This window comes from Carassius gibelio, chromosome A1 (genome assembly GCF_023724105.1).
Source record: "Carassius gibelio isolate Cgi1373 ecotype wild population from Czech Republic chromosome A1, carGib1.2-hapl.c, whole genome shotgun sequence".
Lineage (NCBI taxonomy): Eukaryota > Metazoa > Chordata > Actinopteri > Cypriniformes > Cyprinidae > Carassius > Carassius gibelio.
In genome coordinates, this window is record NC_068371.1 from 37,357,830 (window position 1) to 37,376,822 (window position 18,993).

The 18,993-nt window shown below is 37.9% G+C and overlaps 1 protein-coding gene across 3 annotated transcripts; it reads left to right on the forward strand.

The window, feature by feature from the left end:
* Nucleotides 1-36: 36 nt before the first annotated feature.
* znf330 (zinc finger protein 330) lies at nt 37-18,147 on the forward strand. 3 transcript variants are annotated; one of them, XM_052606963.1, is made up of 6 exons: nt 37-660; nt 16,021-16,224; nt 16,629-16,708; nt 16,795-16,835; nt 16,916-17,028; nt 17,746-18,147. In XM_052606963.1, the coding sequence occupies exons 2-6, from the start codon at nt 16,131-16,133 to the stop codon at nt 17,949-17,951; spliced, it is 534 nt and encodes a 177-aa protein (XP_052462923.1). In that variant the 5' UTR covers nt 37-660; nt 16,021-16,130; the 3' UTR covers nt 17,952-18,147. The 3 variants fall into 3 exon arrangements, with proteins under 3 accessions (XP_052462923.1, XP_052462934.1, XP_052462943.1); XM_052606974.1 differs by having other exon boundaries at nt 38-660; nt 16,021-16,121; XM_052606983.1 differs by having other exon boundaries at nt 40-660; nt 16,021-16,134.
* Nucleotides 18,148-18,993: the final 846 nt, after the last annotated feature.

Consider the following 18,993-nt stretch of genomic DNA (forward strand, 5'->3'; position numbering starts at 1 on the left):
GAGTATCTGGCAACCGCTTCGTTACCGACAGCGCGTTTGCCTCCTCTGTGATGGAGTGGGACTACATCTCATCATGTAATTATTTTAAATTAACATCTAAATGTGTTTTAATATACGTAGATACTTTTTAACAAAATGTAACTGTAATTGCAATCTAAGCAGTCCCACCACGCAAAAGGCACCTGCTAGTAAATGTTCGTGGAACTGATAACAGCGTCAGTTCGGTTTCCTTCCGGGTCGATTTACTGTTACACGCGCGCCGGGATCAGCTGTGATTAACTGCCCCATTTCTACACGAATCACGATTAATCTGGGTATTTTTCCCATGACTGACGTGTTCGAGTATATGGCGTTGAACTGTAAATAAAAACTTTTTAAAAAAAAAGTTTCTGTAAAAGTGACTGTTAAGCGGAGATGTTTATGGCAGTCATTTACCAACTCGTGTAAGTTCAGTGGAAATCATCAGAGCGGAGTCAGAGTCAGTCCACAGGAAATCCCTGTGTAATATTACACGTGTCCAAGATTTGTGTTCTGTCGTGATACTGGAGGTGAAAGATGCCTGCCGCTCGTAAGAAGGCTGAGAGCAGAAAGGAGCGAGAGAAACTGATAGCCAATAAAGAAGTGGTTGATGTGGCCAAACACCCATGCAATGTAACCATGGTAAGAGTCATCTCATTTTATTTGTATTATTTTTATTTTGTATTTAATTGTATTTATTTCTTTTTTGGTAAGAGTCATCTAATGCTTTCACACTGCATTGCTAGATTGCGAAAGTGATTTTTTTAAAAAATAAGTTTAATAATTATATTTATTTTTAAAGCTTTAAAAAAGTTCAGTGCTAATTCTCTTTTAAACGTTGATAACTAAATATCTGCTATCTGAATATATATATATATATATATATATATATATATATATATATATATATATATATATGCTATCTGCTATGATTTTATCTTTGTTCCTTCCCCTAAACACTCTTACATCTTGATTAGACACTGTTTGCCCCTTGTCTTCCAGGCCGGCCCCTACCACCCCTTCTGCTCCCTGGTTATCTGATATGCTCTGTAAACATTGTTCTAAACTTAGTGCTGCTGAAACAGTGTGGCGCAAATCCAAAAATACTACAAACCCTCGATGCTTATCAGTTACTACTCTCTTTCTTCTCTGCTAATGTCTCCTCTGCTAAAATGACATGCTACCATAACAAAATTAACATTTCATCTGACTCTGTATCAAACATTTACAGTTAAACCAGAACGCGACACTTGATAAAATTTTATGAAATAAAAAAAGAATGCACGTCTTACCTCTGTTTATCAGTTTGTACTGGCTGCCTATAGCTGCTCGTATAAAATTCTGGGCATTGATGTTTGCCTACAAAACTACCACTGGCTCTGCACCAATTTAGCTAAATTCATTAGACTTCTATGCTCTCTAGAAGCTTGCTTTCTGCAAGTGAACATCGCTTGATTGTGTCATCCCAAATGTCTGTCAGTAAATGTTATAAGTGGACCTTAGAGGGGAAAAAAAAGTATGATATGATAAGAAATAATAATATTATGTTGTCAAAGCAAGGTGAACTTGTTTCTGGAATGTGCCCAGTATACCATAAAATTAATTCCCAAAGCGACAGGAGTATAACCTTGTTTTTGTAACAAAAAAAAAGTGCAAGGAACAATGACCTGTCTGCACTCCTCATTCACAATGTTCTTATTATTTCCTCTGTTATTCTGCACATTCCCTTTTGAAAATTTCTACCTCTGGATGCTGTTTACACTGTTATGGTCCTTGCTCATATATAAACAGTTTTTTACATACATCCCTGTATAATGCACCTTCTGTTTATACTTTATATCATAAAGCTTAATGTTTATACACATTATATATCTAGTCTATTATTTGCACTTCTGGTTAGATTCAAGATTCTGGTTAAATCTCTTCTTCTCTGCTAATATCTCCACTGATAAAAGGACATACTACCATACAGTGTTAATTTTGACAGCAAATTCATATTTAGTCTTAGTCTTTTGAATAACACACCATTTAGTTTTAGTCACATTTTAGTCATCTGAAATGTTTTAGTCTTAGTCTAGTTTTAGTCGACTAAATATCATAAGAGTTTTAGTCTTAGTCTAGTCTTAAGTCTTTTAGTCTTAGTCTAGTTTTTTTTAGTAGAACAAAGTCAACTTAGTTGACTTGACTAAATGTTTCCATCAGTCTGTTATGGAATGGTATTTATAAAATATGTTAAAACTACTAAGTAATTCAATCAAGAGCAGTGAGTGATTTACTTTCATTTTCATACATTAAAGGGGGGGTGAAATGCTCGTTTTCACTCAATATCCTGATAATCTTGAGTACATATAGAGTAGTACTGCATCCTTCATAAATCCAAAAAGTCTTTAGTTTTATTATATTCATAAGAGAAAGATAGTCTGTACCGATTTTTCCCGGAAAAACACGACCGGCTGGCTGGAGGTGTGACGTGTGGGCGGAGCTAAAGAATCACGAGCACCAGTAGGCTTTTGCGTTGAGAGCATGTGGAAGCTGTGACATTACCCAGAGCCGTTGAAAAACATATTAAAGGCTCTGACATTACCGTGAGGGAAAACCCATCATCCAAAAAAAAACATGGCTAACAGTCAGATTCAGCGTATATTTATGATCCAGAATCAGATCCAGAGGCTGAAACTGAACGAGAGCAGCATCAGCAACGACTCGCTCCGAGCGGGGCTCGAACCCGGGTCTCTGGCATGGGAGGGGACGCACTAACAAGGAGGCAGAGATATTTGAAGCAGTTTTACTCACAGCCTGCGGTTCCAACACACGATCGTGACCCTTTTTCCTTGGGATTGCATCATCCTTAAGAAATAAACGATACGCAAATCCTTTGTCAAACTGGGCCTTGTGAACAAGCATCTTCGAAATGCAGAGAACAAACACAAACACTTGCACAACTCCGTTGATGCTCTGTAAAAATAAACTCCATCCACTGGTCCCTTAATGCTGTTTTTTTTTTGGTAATCTGTGCAGGGTTGTCTTGCCCTGGCAACCAAAAACACACTTCTTTTGTGACATTTCGCGACGCTCTCGCTCTGATCACTGAATGCCTCTGCTCTCAGAGCTCTGCTATACGGGAGCGTGCGCTCTTCCGACAGAAGTGCCTTAGGACCCATATAAGGAAATTCCGCTCCATCTAACGTCACACAGAGCCATACTCGAAAAAAACTTTCCGAAACTTGTGACAAACCGGAAGGAGTATTTTGGGAACAAAAATACTCCTTCAAACGTACAACTTAATTTTTGAAACTTTGTCCATGTTTAGCATGGGAATCCAACTCTTTAACAGTGTAAAAAACTCAGTATGCATGAAATAGCATTTCACCCCCCCTTTAAAGACACTGACAGCAGAGTTAGTAAATTAGGTGCGGTCACTTTAAGAGACAAATGCATCCATTATAAAGATACGCATCCGATTTCTTTCCAACTCTTTACTTTCATTGAAGACATAACTGCAGACTTTTTCGAACACACTTTCCAAGACGGGTATTTCGACATATTTAGTATGTATTTGTTGTCAGTACAAAAGCAAGAAGACTTTGAGACGTGTCTCTGCTTGCTCCCTGAACACCAGAACACTGCGTTGCTGAATTGAGCTCTTTCACTTTTCGCTCTTTATCTTATGTTTATTTAAAATGCGATTTGTATTTGTTCATTCAGGTGCAGGAGGACGCAAACGTCCCGAAGGAGAGCTCGGTTCAGTGTTGCGCGAGTAACCAGCTGCTCAGTTCATCTTTCCCGCATCGCGGGGCTGAAGCCAACTTGATGTGTTTAATGCTCGGAGCACGTTATAAAACGTATTCTTAAAGGTGCCATCTGTAATGTTTGGCAAAAAAAATCAAGTCATACTCCACATTCCATACCAGATGGGGGCAGTATGCCTGAATAAAGTGAATTGGTCTACTCTAGAGTAACAAACAGGAAATGGCATAGTCTCTATGCTCCGCCCCTACTTTCACAACAACACTACAGCCATAGCCGAAGCCTAATTGTGCGTTCACACCGCCGGCGTCTAGAGCATCAAAAATCGCTCTTGCCGCACTGCTCACGACGCTGCAGTAAGATTTGTGAGCGCTCAGGCGCTCTAACGTAGATCGAATGCTTATTTTGTATTTAAAGCGGCTGCAAAGCAAACAAGCTTGTTGATCTCATGCAGACTAACCACAAGGAGTTATAACCTCATTAAATATTGTTGTGGACAAAATATTAGGATCCTTTACTTAAAATGAACAATCTCAGACACCTTGGTCTACGTATCACTTTTAATTTATTTTTTTATGTCCCTGTAGGCAAACAGGGACACATCATAGATTAATACAAACGCTAAACAGCAATAATCAACCTGTCCTTTATTCTGCTTGAGAACTAATGTGCCAACTCTCAAGCATTCACCGTGAGACACACGCAATTTACTCTTTTCACACGCTTTCACGCCACACATTAATTTTTTCACGCACAGAAAAACCACGAAGCAAAGAGGACACGGAGACCAACAGACTAGACAGAGCAGGTTAGTTATGATACATAGGGCTGTGCAAAAAATCGAATGCGATTTTCATGCACCTCTCATCAGTAAACACGCTCCTGTAATTAGAAGTATATCTCCAGCATGTGCATTCAGATCAGGGTTGCCAGGTTTTCACAACAAATCCTGCCCAGTTGCTTCTTAAAACTAGTCCAAAACTAGCCCAGTCGCGTTTCCGGGAGGTTCCCCGATAAAAATTGCTTCCCGGGGTTAAAATATACGTTTTTGGGAAGGGTTTCCCTGGTAAAATTTGCATTTTAGGGGCTAAATATCACGTTATTGGTATTGGGATTGCTTCAAACCGCGGACATGAAAAACAACCGCAGACTTGGCAACACTGGTTCAGGTGGAGCGGCAGTTACTGCACAGAGCCTTAGTCTACCGAAAACTAACACAAAATCGCTTTCAAAATCGACAAAGAATCACCTGCTATTTTAACATCGATTTTGTGTAGATTGTCAGTGAATTACGGCTGTGTAGTAAATGCCAACCAGTGTTGCCAAGTCTGTGGTGGTTGTTTTTCATGTCCGCTGGTCACAGCGACCCCAATACAAATAACGTGATATTTAGCCCCTAAAATGCGAATTATACCAAGGCAACCCTGCTAAAAAAACTATATTTTAACCCCGGGAAACAATGTTTTATCGGGGAACCTTCTGGAAGCGATATTGGGCTAGTTTTGAGAAGCAACTGGGCAGGATTTGTTGTGAAAACCTGGCAATCCTGATCTGAACACACGTGCTGGAGATATACTCCTAATTACAGGAGCGTCTTTACTGATGAGATGTACATGAGTAAAGACATGCACAGCCCTATATAATAAAATGGGTAACGTTAAGTTATAGCTAGCTAATTATCAAACGCAGCTATGGTTAGCCATCGCTAACATTAGCACGTTTATCGAACAGCCTTCGATACATTTCTATGTTATAACTTCCCGAAAACAAATACACAAACATATAAAACAAACTTCTAGCGAAATACTAACAGCATCTAACTTGCAAGTTCGGAGTTGAACCTCATTTCTTTCAGGTCCATCAGTTGTCTCCAGCGATTAAAAGCAGTGCCGATGTTTACTCTGGTATTCTTATCGGATTTGATTTGTTATTCCGAGCGCGGTTGTTTCCCTGTAGCGGGTGTTGGTCTCTTGCCAAGGGCTTCAGCTATCCTTCCGCTCTGTTCCCTGAACTGAAAGTAGTGGGCTGTACTTTCCACACGATTGACATCAGGTTCAGGTACGCCCTGCGAGTTATTCGTGTATTGCAGGTTGGCTGGTGGTTATGTTGCCTCCCACGGCCGAAACTGGAATTACAACACCTGTCGGGCCGGGGCTAGTAATGCTAATACTAATTAAGGTTGATATCTCTGCAGCACTATAACTTGACATTTTTTTAATGACATCATCGCCCTTATTTCTTCTCATTCTTTTGATGCATGTAGGTCATGTTATGGATATTTTTCCCTCAATTTCTGCATATGGCACCTTTAAAATACACATTTCTGTTTTAATAAATGCTCATATTAAAACATAGCATTACACATAAGTAGGTACAAAAATAATCAGTGATACATTTACGACCCCATAAAAATTTGGGTCGCAATGGCGTTTCAAAAGGTCGCAGTGTAGTTCCCTGTATAAACAACTTAACTGTTATGAAAACGTCCTCGAAACTGTGCGAATTTCTGCAAACTCATTTTGTTCTCTTTTCTGTGTAACTGCTGCTGCGTTTGTTTAGCTGTTGCGCTTTTTAAAATGGCTTGGCTGCTTCTGCATAGATCAACCTACCCTCAAAGATTCGCTCTGATTGGATCTCTTCTCCATTCATCCCTCCCATATATTTTCGTCTCATTTTTATTCGTTTACTAAAGTGTCAGTTATATTTCGTCACGTTTTTCGTCATCATATCTGACTTTTTATTTAGTTTTTATTTAGTTTTCGTCCGTGAAAAAGGTTAGTTGACGAATATTTTTCGTCATAGTCTTCGTCAACTAAATTAACACTGCTACCATAACAAAATTAATAATTCGTCTTAACTCCTGCATGCTCTTTAAAACATTTTCCTCGCTCCTTTGTCCTCTTCCTCCCGCTCTTTCATCAACTCTTAATAGCTGAAGACTTTGCCAAGTTTTTCATTAATAAAATTAAAAACATCAGTGCACATTTTTTCCACACCACAATCCATCAAGCTCATACCACCGGCAATCATACACTCATTCACATCCTTCTCTTCACTCTCTTAGGCAGATGTTTCCAAACTCATCCTTTCTAATCATCCTACTTGTCCACTTGATCCTATTCCATCTCATCTCCTTAAAGCCATTTCTCCTGTAGTTGTACCTGCACTCACTCACATCATTAATATTTCCCTATACACTGGTGTTTTTTTTCCCTCAACATTTAGACAGGCTTGTATAACTCCTATTTAAGAAACCCACCTTCAACCCATCTCTTTTAGAGAACTACAGACCGGTTTCCCTTCTTCCTTTTATTGCAAAAACATTTGAATGAGCTGTTCAACCAAAACTCTGCATTTCTCACTCAGAACACCTTACTTGACAGCAACCAATCTGGCCTCAGAAGTGGACATTCAACTGAGACTGCCTTGTTCTCAGTTGTTGAAGCTCTAAGACTGGCAAGAGCAGAATCCAAATCTTGGATTAACCACCAGATCCTCCTATCAACCCTTCTGGCAAATGGCATCTCAGGAACCACACTTCAATGGTTTGAGTCTTACCTATTAGATAGGTCCTTCAAAGTATCTTGGAGAGGTGAAGTGTCCAAGTCGCAACATCTAGCTAATGGGGTGCCTCAGGGCTCAGTTCTTGGACCACTTCTCTTCTCTGTCTTCATGGTTTCATTAGAGTCTGTCATTCAGAAACATGGCTTTTCATACCACTGCTATGCTGTTGACACTCAACTGTACCTCTCATTCCATCCTGATGATCCAACGGTAGCTGCTCGCATCTCAGCTTGTCTAACAGACCTTTCTTACTGGATGATGGAACATCACCTTCAACTCAACCTTGCCAAGACATAACTGCTTGTGATTCCAGCAAACCCATCATTCCATCACAATTTCACCATCAAGTTAGGCACTTCAACCACAACTCCTTCAAAAACCGCTAGAAGCCTTGGAGTTATGATTGATGATCAGCTGACTTTCTCAGACCACATTCCTAAAACTGTCCGATCCTGCAGATTTGCTTTATTCAACATCAAGAAGATCAAGCCCTTTCTTTGGTAACATGCTGCACAACTCCTTGTTCAAGCTCTTGTTCTGTCCAGGCTGGACTATTGCAATGCCCTCTTGGCAGGTCTTCCAGCCAGTTCTCTCAAGTCTTTAAAATTAATCCAGAACAAGGCAGCGAGATTTACTTTTAATGAGCCAAAATGAATACACGTCACACCTCTCTCCATCAATTTGCACTGGCTACCTATAGCTGCTCGTATAAAATTCAAGGCATTGATGTTTGCCTACAAAACTACCACTGGCTCTGCACCACTTTACTTAAACTCATTACTTCAGACTTATGTGCCTCTAGAAGCTTGCATTTATTCATTTAGCAGACGCTTTTATCCAAAGCAACTTACAAATGAGGACAGTGGAAGCAATCAAAAACAACAATAAGAGCAACGATATATAAGTGCTATAACAATTCTCAGTTAGCTTAACACCGTACACGTTGCAATGGCTTTTAAATAATAAAATAAGTTGAAAGAAAACCGATAGAGTAGAGCAAGCTACTGTAAAAGGTCATTATATACAGTATGTACACGTTCTGCAAGTGAACGTCACTTGATTGTGCCATCCCAAAGAAGCACAAAGTCACTTTAACAGACTTTTAAATTAAATGTTCCCTCCTGGTGGAATGACCTCCCCAACTCAATCCGAGCAGCTGAGTCCTTAGCCATCTTCAAGAATCGGCTTAAAACACATCTCTTCCATCTTTATTTGACCTCTTAACTCTAGCACTCACTATTCTAATTCTATTTTTTTCTTTAAAAACAAAAAACAAAACCTTGTCCCTTTTAGACTTGCACTCAATTACTTTGCTGCTTGTTTTCTTAAAGAAAAAAATATATATTTTCGTATTCTATCTGTCCTTTTCATTTATTTATACGATTAATCAAAAGCAAAAATACCTCTAACACTAGCTTGCTCTATTCTTTTTCTATTCTGTTTTCTTTTCATTTATTATATTATTTAAAAGCCCTTGCTACATGTACGGTTTAAGCTTACTGAGACTTGTTATAGCACTTATGCAATTTTCATGCGCATCTCATCAGTAAAGGCGCTCCTGTGATTAGTAGTATATCTCCAGCACTTGCGTTCAGATCAGGGTTGCCAGTTTTTCAAAACAAGTCCTGCCCACTTGCTTCTCAAAGCTAGTCCAAAACTAGCCCAATCGCGTTTCCAGGGAGTTCCTTGATAATTGTCAAATTACCGAATTGCGTCCCGGGGTTAAAATACATGTTTTTTTGGCAGGGTTGCATTGATAAAATTTGCATTTTAGGGGCTAAACATCACGTTATTGGTATTGGGGTCGCTTCAACCCATGGACATGAAAAACAACCGCAGACTTGGAAACACTGGTTCAGGTGGAGCGGCATTTACTACACAGAGCCATAGTCCACAGACAAGCTACACAAAATAGCTTTCAAAATCGACAGAGTCGCATGCGATTTTGAAATCGATTTTGTGTGGATTGTCAGTGAACTACGGCTCTGTGTAGTAAAGGCCAACCAATGTTGCCAAGTCTGCTGTTGTTTTTCATGTCAGTGGGTTGAAGCGACCCCAATACCAATAACGTGATGTTTAGCCCCTAAAATGCAAATTTTACTAATGGAACCCTGCCAAAATATTTGTATTTTATCGCCTGGAACGAAACGCGATTGGGCTAGTTTTTGAGAAGCAATTGGGCAGGTTTTGTTTTGAAAACCTGGCAATCATGATCTGACCGCACATGCTGGAGATGTACTACTAATCACAGGAGCGCCTAGACTGACGAGATGCGCATGAAAATCGCATTCAATATTTTGCACAGCCCTACTCTTTTGTTGATTTTGATTGCTTCCATTGTCCTCAACTGTAAGTGGATTTGGATAAAACCTTCTGCCTAATTACTAAATGTAAATGTCATTTTTATATTTACATTAATATTTTAATATTTCTTTGTACTTTTGTGAGATATGACCCAGGCATGGTACAGACAGGTTTCATGAAAACGATAATATCAGAAAATTCCTTACTTTTTGGAAATTTCTTTCAAAACTTGATCTAACCCATAGAAATATTTAGGAATTTTCTTTCCAGTTTTGCTGCAAGCTGCTTTTCTAGTTCTAGATTCTAGACTTTGACCTAACCTTTATTTATTTTTTATTTTAGGAATGTGATAAGTGTCAAAGGTACTTTTACTTTTGATTTTTGCAGAATTGTCTTATTACCTTGTGCCTTTCCATAAAACTGCATATATATATATATATATATATATATATATTTTTTTTTTTTTTCTGTTGCCAGGCGACAAAAAAAAACAGGGCGTTCTGCTATTTCTGTTTTTCAGTGCAGAAACTTCCCTTGTGTGCACAGTGTGGAGAGATGAACTTCCTTCTGCTGAACCCCAGCATGCTCTCTACTACACTCAATAGATCTGATTTCATGATTTTTTCCCCTAGGTGGAGTATTCAAAATCTTGCACGTCGCTCACTTTGCCCGCTTTCCATCTTTGTCCAATAAAGCAGATAAACATGACATTTCATCCTTAAAAACAAATGATAAGGATCCAGTCTAATCTGCAGCTCAGGAACCAGAGCGCTGCTGCTTATGTCACACATGGAGGGCTGTATAATGAGAAGTAACGAAAGGGACGTGAACTTGTCTGTGGAATGTGCCCAGTGTTTATGTAACAAAAAAAAAAAGGGCTCTGAACAATGACCTGTCTGCACTGCTCACTCACAATGCTCTTATCATTCCCTCTGTTATTCTGGACATTTCTCTGATATCTTGCACGTTGCATTTTTAACATTTCTACCTCCGGATGCCATTTGCACAGTTATGGTCATTGACCAGATATAAACAGGTTTTTATATACCTCGCTGTTTATACTTTCTTTGCACTCTGTGTTGAATGTACAGTCATTTGCATTGAGCTGATCTCTGGCCTCCTATCTCATAACTTGCACTATATGTCATACGCTTAATGTTTATACACATTCTTCTATATTTGTATACTCTATTACTTGCACTTCTGGTTAGACTCTAGATTCTGGTTAAATCTGTGAGACTTTGGACAGAGATAAATCACGTTTAGTGCGCTGCACAGAGAGAAGTAGTAATTTATTAGGATATTAAGCAGTTTTAGTCTTGTTATATTTGTTTTGTTTTTTTTCTTTCTTTATTTAAAGGCAAAACGAAATGTATGAAGGCTTCAGACTGTGTTGTGAAACACCCTGGTGGTTACAGCACTGCATTGGCATGGTGGTGAGGACAAACATCTCCAGAAATGGTGCCAGTAAATGTCCTCATATATCTTACATTTTATACCCATTACTCTAGAAATAGTTGGACAGAATTCCACTCGAACTGTCTTTGAGAAACTAGGTTTATGCACAAAATCAGAAGAATTCCCTCCAATCCAAGTGACTTTTGCATAGCTTTATTCAGTCAAATAAATCTTCTGTATAACTAAGAACATGATTTGTGTTTCTCATCACACATTCTGTTTTGATTGTATAGTTGCTAAGAGTTTGAGGTTATCCACCTTTTCCTACATCCCATGTTGTTTTGCGGAAATCAGGAGATAAACTGGAAAAAGTCAGAGACTGCCAATAAACCAGTTTAAAGAATGCATTAATAATCATTTGCAGAAACAAGCTATGGTGAGGTGACATTTATTCCCCTCCTCCTCACCCATCGAACATCAAAACCAAACTTAAGTGTAGAAATAACAAATTAGTATCAACAGACCATGAATAACCCTAAAAGCTCAACAGTATCGGCGTCTTTTAGCAACAGTATTATGGACGTGTTAAATAACTGTATAAATATAAAAAAGTCTTGCATTATTAACTTCAATATTTATTAGGGATGTGCAACAGTGATCCAGTACTCGAGTACTCGACCGCGACAGCGATGATCGATCACATAAACGATGATCGAAATTATTATTATTATTATTTTTATTGGTTATGGCAGCACGATGGGAGGGGCCCTGATCTCTGATTGGTTAGCTTCCCACCTGATACCTCAAAAGACGTTAGAAGACAGATAATCATGACCTCAAAGTCACGTAAGTGATGGCTGGTTTCCCTTTGAGAAGAACGATGAAAATACAGTTCAGGGTAAGCTGTGTAGCGCCAAGCTGTCACACACATCTACAACAAATACAATGCGCTATCATCTAAAATGTGTACAAAAAATATTTGGCGATAACAGAGCGGCAACTCAGACGAGCATTGAATCACTTGCCGTAAGACCTTAGTGCAACGCAGGCAGAACCGAGAAGACGACAAAGCTGTACCACCGGTCGTGGTAAATATAATATAATTTTTTTTAAACAATATTATTATTTTAGTTTTGAGCTTTAGCCATAGTTAAAATATCTAGGCTATTGGTCTCTGTTTTATAGTACCTTATAATAGTTGTTTGGTTAAACTTGGTGAACTTTTTATTTTTATTTTTTAAAAACTACGTTTCACCGCTGGATCAAAGTTATATTGGAAGACAATGTTTTGTTAAAAAAAACCGCAGTTGAATAAAGTAGCAAAAAAAGAAAAAGTATCTTTGTGTGTTAATTTTTATATCACAGACAAATAATGAAATGGTCTTTATAAAATAAAAATGCACTGGATTTGTAACCTAATTACATTAAACATATTCGTAGAGATGACGAAAATTATTTGTTTGTAATAGTTTTTATCTTAAATATATTTTAAATCTTATTCAATTATTTAGCAAGTGATTTCCATGCTGTTAAATAATATTTAAATAATATTTTGGTTGATCAGAAAGTGCAAATTGAATACAAAATATTAATTAAATATTAGAATACATAAAAAATAACGATAGTGACACTAATGTGAATTTATTGTACTTTCGTGTTTGTAAAGCGCAATCCGAGTTACACTTTCGGTCAAGTTCACATCTGCATCGGCGAATTTTTTTAGATAAAAGTTGCAAGAGCTAGTCTTTATCTGATTAAATAACATTAACAATTAGGCTGAAATCGCTGCATATCAGCGATTCGTTTCATGCTCATATAAGCAATGCACGATAATGATATTGCTCTTTAATGTTTTATTTTTCTATTATTATTGTTATTATTTTATTACTGATGTTATAATATTGCATCCGAGCTTTTTTCCGTCATATTTGTGGGCATAATTCAATTCATATGGCTTCGAAAACGCGCAGGTGGTATATGGAAAATAAATCTTAACTTAAAAATACAGCTTCATTACAACTATTACACTTAATAACGTAGATGAAAATATAGCTCAAATCTGCCATACATTTATAATGAGAACCTTATAGGAATTTATAGTAAAATCTGTATTTGCCCATCTTTCAGCGCGCTGTCTTGAAAACGCATCAGCAGGAGCTCGCGCGCGCTGGCGCTCTCTCTCTCTCTCTCTCTCTTTTTGTATATATTTTTTCATTATATACATTATGGCCACGCCCCGCCCCCCGCATTAAGCCACACCCCCGATTAATCGATTAATCGTTTTTGAAACCTATCGATGATCGAAATGAGAAATTAGTCATAAAAAGATCACGATCTCGATTCAGACACCCACACGATCTCATTTCTAAATTCCCAGAGTCTGTTAAACCTTTGACAAAGTCTTACCGGATCAGATCAGATCTAACACCGAGAGAGCAGTTAGCATGTTTGGTTAAGAAAGACCTTCACAAATGGTCTTTTCAACTACACCGCATCATTTCTGTCTTACAGTCATTTATATTATCACAGAAATACTGGGATAAAGTTTATAGTTCAGATATAAACATTGATGTCTATATGGCAGCGATCAAAATATAATTACCACACATCAAATAACGTTCGTGTCGATGGCATAGTTGACATCAACAAGTGACTTAATTTATTTGTCAGTGAATGAATTTTTCACTCAGGAGAATCTTTCAAAAACGCTGATTCATCCAGTAATGAAACAAGTGAAGAGGGAGTCATTGAATCAGTGATTCAAACAACTTTTTCATCATTCAAAAAAAAAAAAAATTGGGGGTTTAAATGTATTATATATTAGGGCTGTCAAAATTACTAAAAAATGACATTTGAATATTCCCTCTAAAAAAAAACACTAATATTCGAACTATTCGAACATCTGTTTGAATGTTGTCAATGACACGCATTGCGTCAATAACATGACAAAATAATACAAAGAGACAACGTACTACCTACACAAAAACAAGGAAATCAACTAATGGCCAAGACTGCAGACCTCACCCTCACGTTCTCTGCGCATAATGGTTTAAATGAACACATTTTGAGTGTTGATCAAGAATTTTGTACAAACAATTTAAGGTCACGACTGTTGTCCCAAATATAGCAGGCTTCATTCAGTGATTGAAACAAATATTAATTGAAGTTTTACAGCATATAGAACTGACATTGAACGCTCCGAGCGAGCTGTGCTGTGGTAAACATGGAACTTTTCCTTGACATGAAATGATAAATAATCGAACCTCAAATCCATCGCTTGACATTGCTTGAAATTAATTTAACCGTTAATGCCTCTTGTCGTGTTGCAGACAAAGAGCTTGAGGCGGGCGATGCAAAGTAAAGACCAAAAGACACCCACACGATCTCATTTCTAAATGACGACGATTCCCAGAGTCTGTTAAACCTTTGACAAAGTCTTACCAAAAAAATGTTGTTTCTCAATTTATCCAGAATCGTGCAGCCCTAATTTGTGTGTTCAAGAATATCTGTTCTAAGCATTGTTATTTTCCTGGCAGAAAGAAAAAATAGAGCATGACCGCTAATAAACTGATTAGGGATTATTTGTAACAAAAGACTGCTTTCACTCAGTTTGAATGGAAGTTCCCCAAGCCTCGTTTGGACTCGGGACTCTTTTAGAAAAAGTTGGTTTGTAGGCTAAACATGACTTAGAATTCAGACTGTTCCCATTATTATGAGTCACTGCAGAAGTAGCACCGGAAATGGAAGTTAGTTCTTAGAATATTCTGTTCACTTTTTGTTTCGAATGCAGTCGAAATAATGCCGTTCTGGGCATATGAAACCTCCACTGGCTTTATTTCCTGTTATTGTAGATGAATATCTCTTGGCATCATGCTGACTCTTACATCACTATTAAATGTGCTTTAAATTAGCTTTGGAAGAACCCGAAAATGTTATTTGAGCACTTGGTAATAATTTCCAGATCATTACAGGGATAATTCACTGAGGGATAGATCTTCTTCCCGCCCCCGAAGGGCGTCCAAGATGTAAGGGACTTTGTTCCTTCAGAGATTTTGAACTCAAACCCTTGCGGTCTGTCAGTCTTATAATGGAAGAGGATGGCAAACATGGCTAAACATCTAATAAAACCAAATTAAACCCTGCAGCTCGTGACGATACATTGACGTGTAAAGAAAAAACGACTGATCTATGCAAGAAACTGAACAGTATCTATATTTTTTACCCTCTGAATTAGCTCAAAAGGAAAATATTAATAATTCAAATCAACATGCAAGCTTGAGTGTGACAGATGCACATATATTTCTCGTCCAGAACTTAAAGTATAGTGCTCTGACTTTGAGTGTACAAGTCCATGACCAATCTCCACATCAGTGCTGTTTAACTCCTGGAGGACAGCTGCTCAAGAGCGTTACGATTGAGTCAAATACATGTCCACAGAAGGATTTTCACTTGGGGAGAATGAATATATTCATGCTGAAAAATGGCCAATAATGCAGGGAATGATAAACTTTTCACTCACTTCTCACTGTACTCCTCCACCAACACCAGAACATTTTGGATGCTTTTGGATCCGAAAGGATCCCTTGAGACCAGAGTATGGATTCCCAGAAATCTCTATTTGATAAAATATGGGCCCTGGGAGAGGGTAAATGAGTTTATTTTGCTCTGACTACAGTTGCACACATACAGTTGAGGTTAAAAGGGTGCGGGTACTCAGTGGATCAAACAGTGAGACTAAGTTTGATGCTTGCACGTCTTGCCTATTTGAAAAAAAGTTTCTTTATGCAATTTGTTGAGGCTCCAGTTGATTTTGACCGATGTTGTCTTGATGAGAGAGAACCAGCTGGCCCTTAAAACACTTCTAGCTATCATCCCCGTCTTCTCAGGATCTAAAAACAAGACCTGATCAGTGAACTTTAAAGTGCAGAGGAGGTCTTGGATTGCGATGTGTTTCTCTGTTGTTAATGCACTAGTGTTTGTGTCCTATAGGGGGCCGTGTGTGACTTCTGTGAGGCCTGGGTTTGTCATGGAAAGAAGTGCTCGAGTACCCATGCCTGCTCCTGCCCTCTTTCTGACGCAGACTGCATCGAGTGAGAAACATGAGTTATGTAATCACATGCATAACAAAATATCAATTTGCACAGTTGCTCTTTGTTTTATACTACAGTTCCCAGAAGAACATTTCAATAAACGGTAGATAACACAAAAATTGTACACCAAAATATCTGAGTAACTTTGTTTTGCCATGTATTCACTGACATGTCACCTGTCCTCGTGTTGAGAGAAATCAAGGCACTTCTTTTAAGCCAGACTATTCATTTCACTTTCGGTGTGAAAGGGCCTATACAGTTGCCAAAAAAAACAAATAAGCAAGCCCAGCCCAGGCGACAAAACATAACACAAATGTCTTGTAATGCATAACTTTCCATAAAAAAGTAACCAAGCAATGCAATTGGTAACTTTTTTATGGAGTAATGCAATATTATAAAGTAACCTTCCCCAACACTGGCTACCTCACCCTTACTCTAAATCAGCTGTTCTCTGTTTTAATACGGTTGGAGAAACCAATCAAATCCCGTTTGTTGTCTAATGTACAGGTGGTCGCTCTTTTTGCCACAACTTCCTGTGTGAGGATGATCAGTTTGCTGTCAGGTCCTGGAAGCAGAGACGTATAAATGTACGTACGTCTGTCCGTCTGTCTGGGGGTTTTCTGAATATTCTTCTTTGCATTAAGACATTTAACTTTATTTTCCCCAATTGCAGGTTTATCTTGTGATCGTCTCGGTCAGCATTCTTGTCTCAAGGTTAGGATTTTCATCGGTCTGATTCATCTGTATACATGCATATGTTTGGACAACCCATGACTGAAATCCTGTTTTTGTAGGCATGTTTCTGTGAGGATCACGCTCGAAGTGTTCAAGCAGGAGAAAGGCAAGGCTCCTCCGTGCACAAAGTGTGGACACAAAACTCAGGAGACCAAAGACCTCAGCATGTCCAGTGAGGGCCGTCTGCTGTTTACTACTAGTCTGTTTCTCTAATCTTCATTTTAGGACATCTAAATTTTGAGATTTTATTCCATATAGTTAATCTGTCAAAACATTATATAGTCAAATAATCAAAATAAAATGCTAAATACGATAAAATAATTCTCAAAAGGATAGCTTAAAAATGTATTTTTTGAAATATACAATACAAATAATTGCATTGAAAATGTTTCAAAAATTTTCATAAAAATAAAAACATTTTTGTTACGTGAAATAAACATAAAATAAAATAAAATATTTAAAAAACAAATAATTTCAGCTAGTTGCCAAGGCCGAGTTTCTCATTTTCATTTAGTCTAATTGAAAGTACTAAATTAACAAACTAAATAAACTTAAAATAATATTAAAAAAAAAATTATAGACACATTAAAAAAATGGGCAAACTGATAAAAATGACAACACAACACAGTCACAAAAACTTACTAAAATTAAAGTGTATACTAAATGTTTTATTCAGTATAAAAAAACAATTAAATATAAATCTAAAATCTAAAACTATTTATTTAAAAACATCTCATTCAAAATATAAAAAAATGATAATGGTAAAACAATATACCGTACACTATAGTTTAGTATAGTATAATAATGATAGTTAAATCACACTGGTTTTGAGTTGCAGTGCAGTAATTGTCTGGTACTAACCAGAAGGTTTTTTTTGATGTCATTGCAGCCAGAACACATAAATTTGGTCGGCAGAGTGGTGCATCTGGATACAGCTCCTACTGGAAGAATCTGGAATCTGGTGGGGGACAAAAAGATGAGGAGGGCGATGACTTTGACGATGATGAAGAGGATGATGAGGAGGAGGAAGACGACCATGAGGTGGAGGACGCGCTCTCAAATCTGAGTTTGGAAGCAAGTGGAAAGACTCAATAAAACAGACTCAATACGTAGATGGGATCCAGAAATTCAGATAAAGGTGTCACCCTGAGAATGTGAGCTTTACCACCGTGTCCGATATTTGGCCTTTTACTTAAGGTTTTCTGAGTTGCACTGATACGAATGTGTGCATAAATGTCTGACGTTGTCGCCTTTTTGAATTTCAAATATATCTGAAGAAATGTTTTTAAAATCAGTTGTGTATTTATTTTTAAAAGTCAGTCGACGCAGCTTCTACGCACTAGATTCTGTTCTTCATTTCATTTTTATCGACTTTAAAGGCAAACGTACAGGAAGAATGCAAGGGTTTGTGGTTTGTGCTGACCCATCATTTGATCAAAAGTTTAAAAAATCGTAAACATTTTAAAGATAAGACATCGATATTAGTGCCCTGTCCACACGAACGTGGTTATTTTCAAAACCGCAGCTTTTATACGTGATTTGGCCGTTTGTCTAAACGCAGCGCCAGGTCACTGAAACCAAACATTTTTGCTTGTGATGTGGAAGCCAGCGCTGTTATCTCTGCCTACTGGAAACTTTTTCATGCTTCTGATTGGCCAACATGGCTTTACGGTTGATTACATCGCCACCTGTTGGTTTAGCATGCCCCTGACAGTGCATCATAGCATGCATTTGCGTTTTCATGTAGATGGAGATTTGTTTTAACTAAGTGGAAGCAGGAAAAACTCATTTTATAAAAAATACTTGTATACCTGTGGACATGGACATAGAGATATAGGGACTTCATGCATTCAGGATCAATAGCTGTCAGTATTAAGTTTACAAACTGCTGCAGCTTCACACCAAGGGCTAGATTTACTAACGGCTTGCACCAGTGCAAAGAGTTTTTTGGCATTAAAATAGTACTGTCAGGATTTACTAAAGACAGGCAGGGAGAAGTTATCACCGAAAAGGCCTGGACGCAGAACTAACGTTAAATTACTGGTATTTACATCATTATTTAACACTCCAAAAAATCATGTCTTAATGTAGACACTAATTTGGACTGATGTTGGAAGGTTGTGTTGGTCATTTTAGA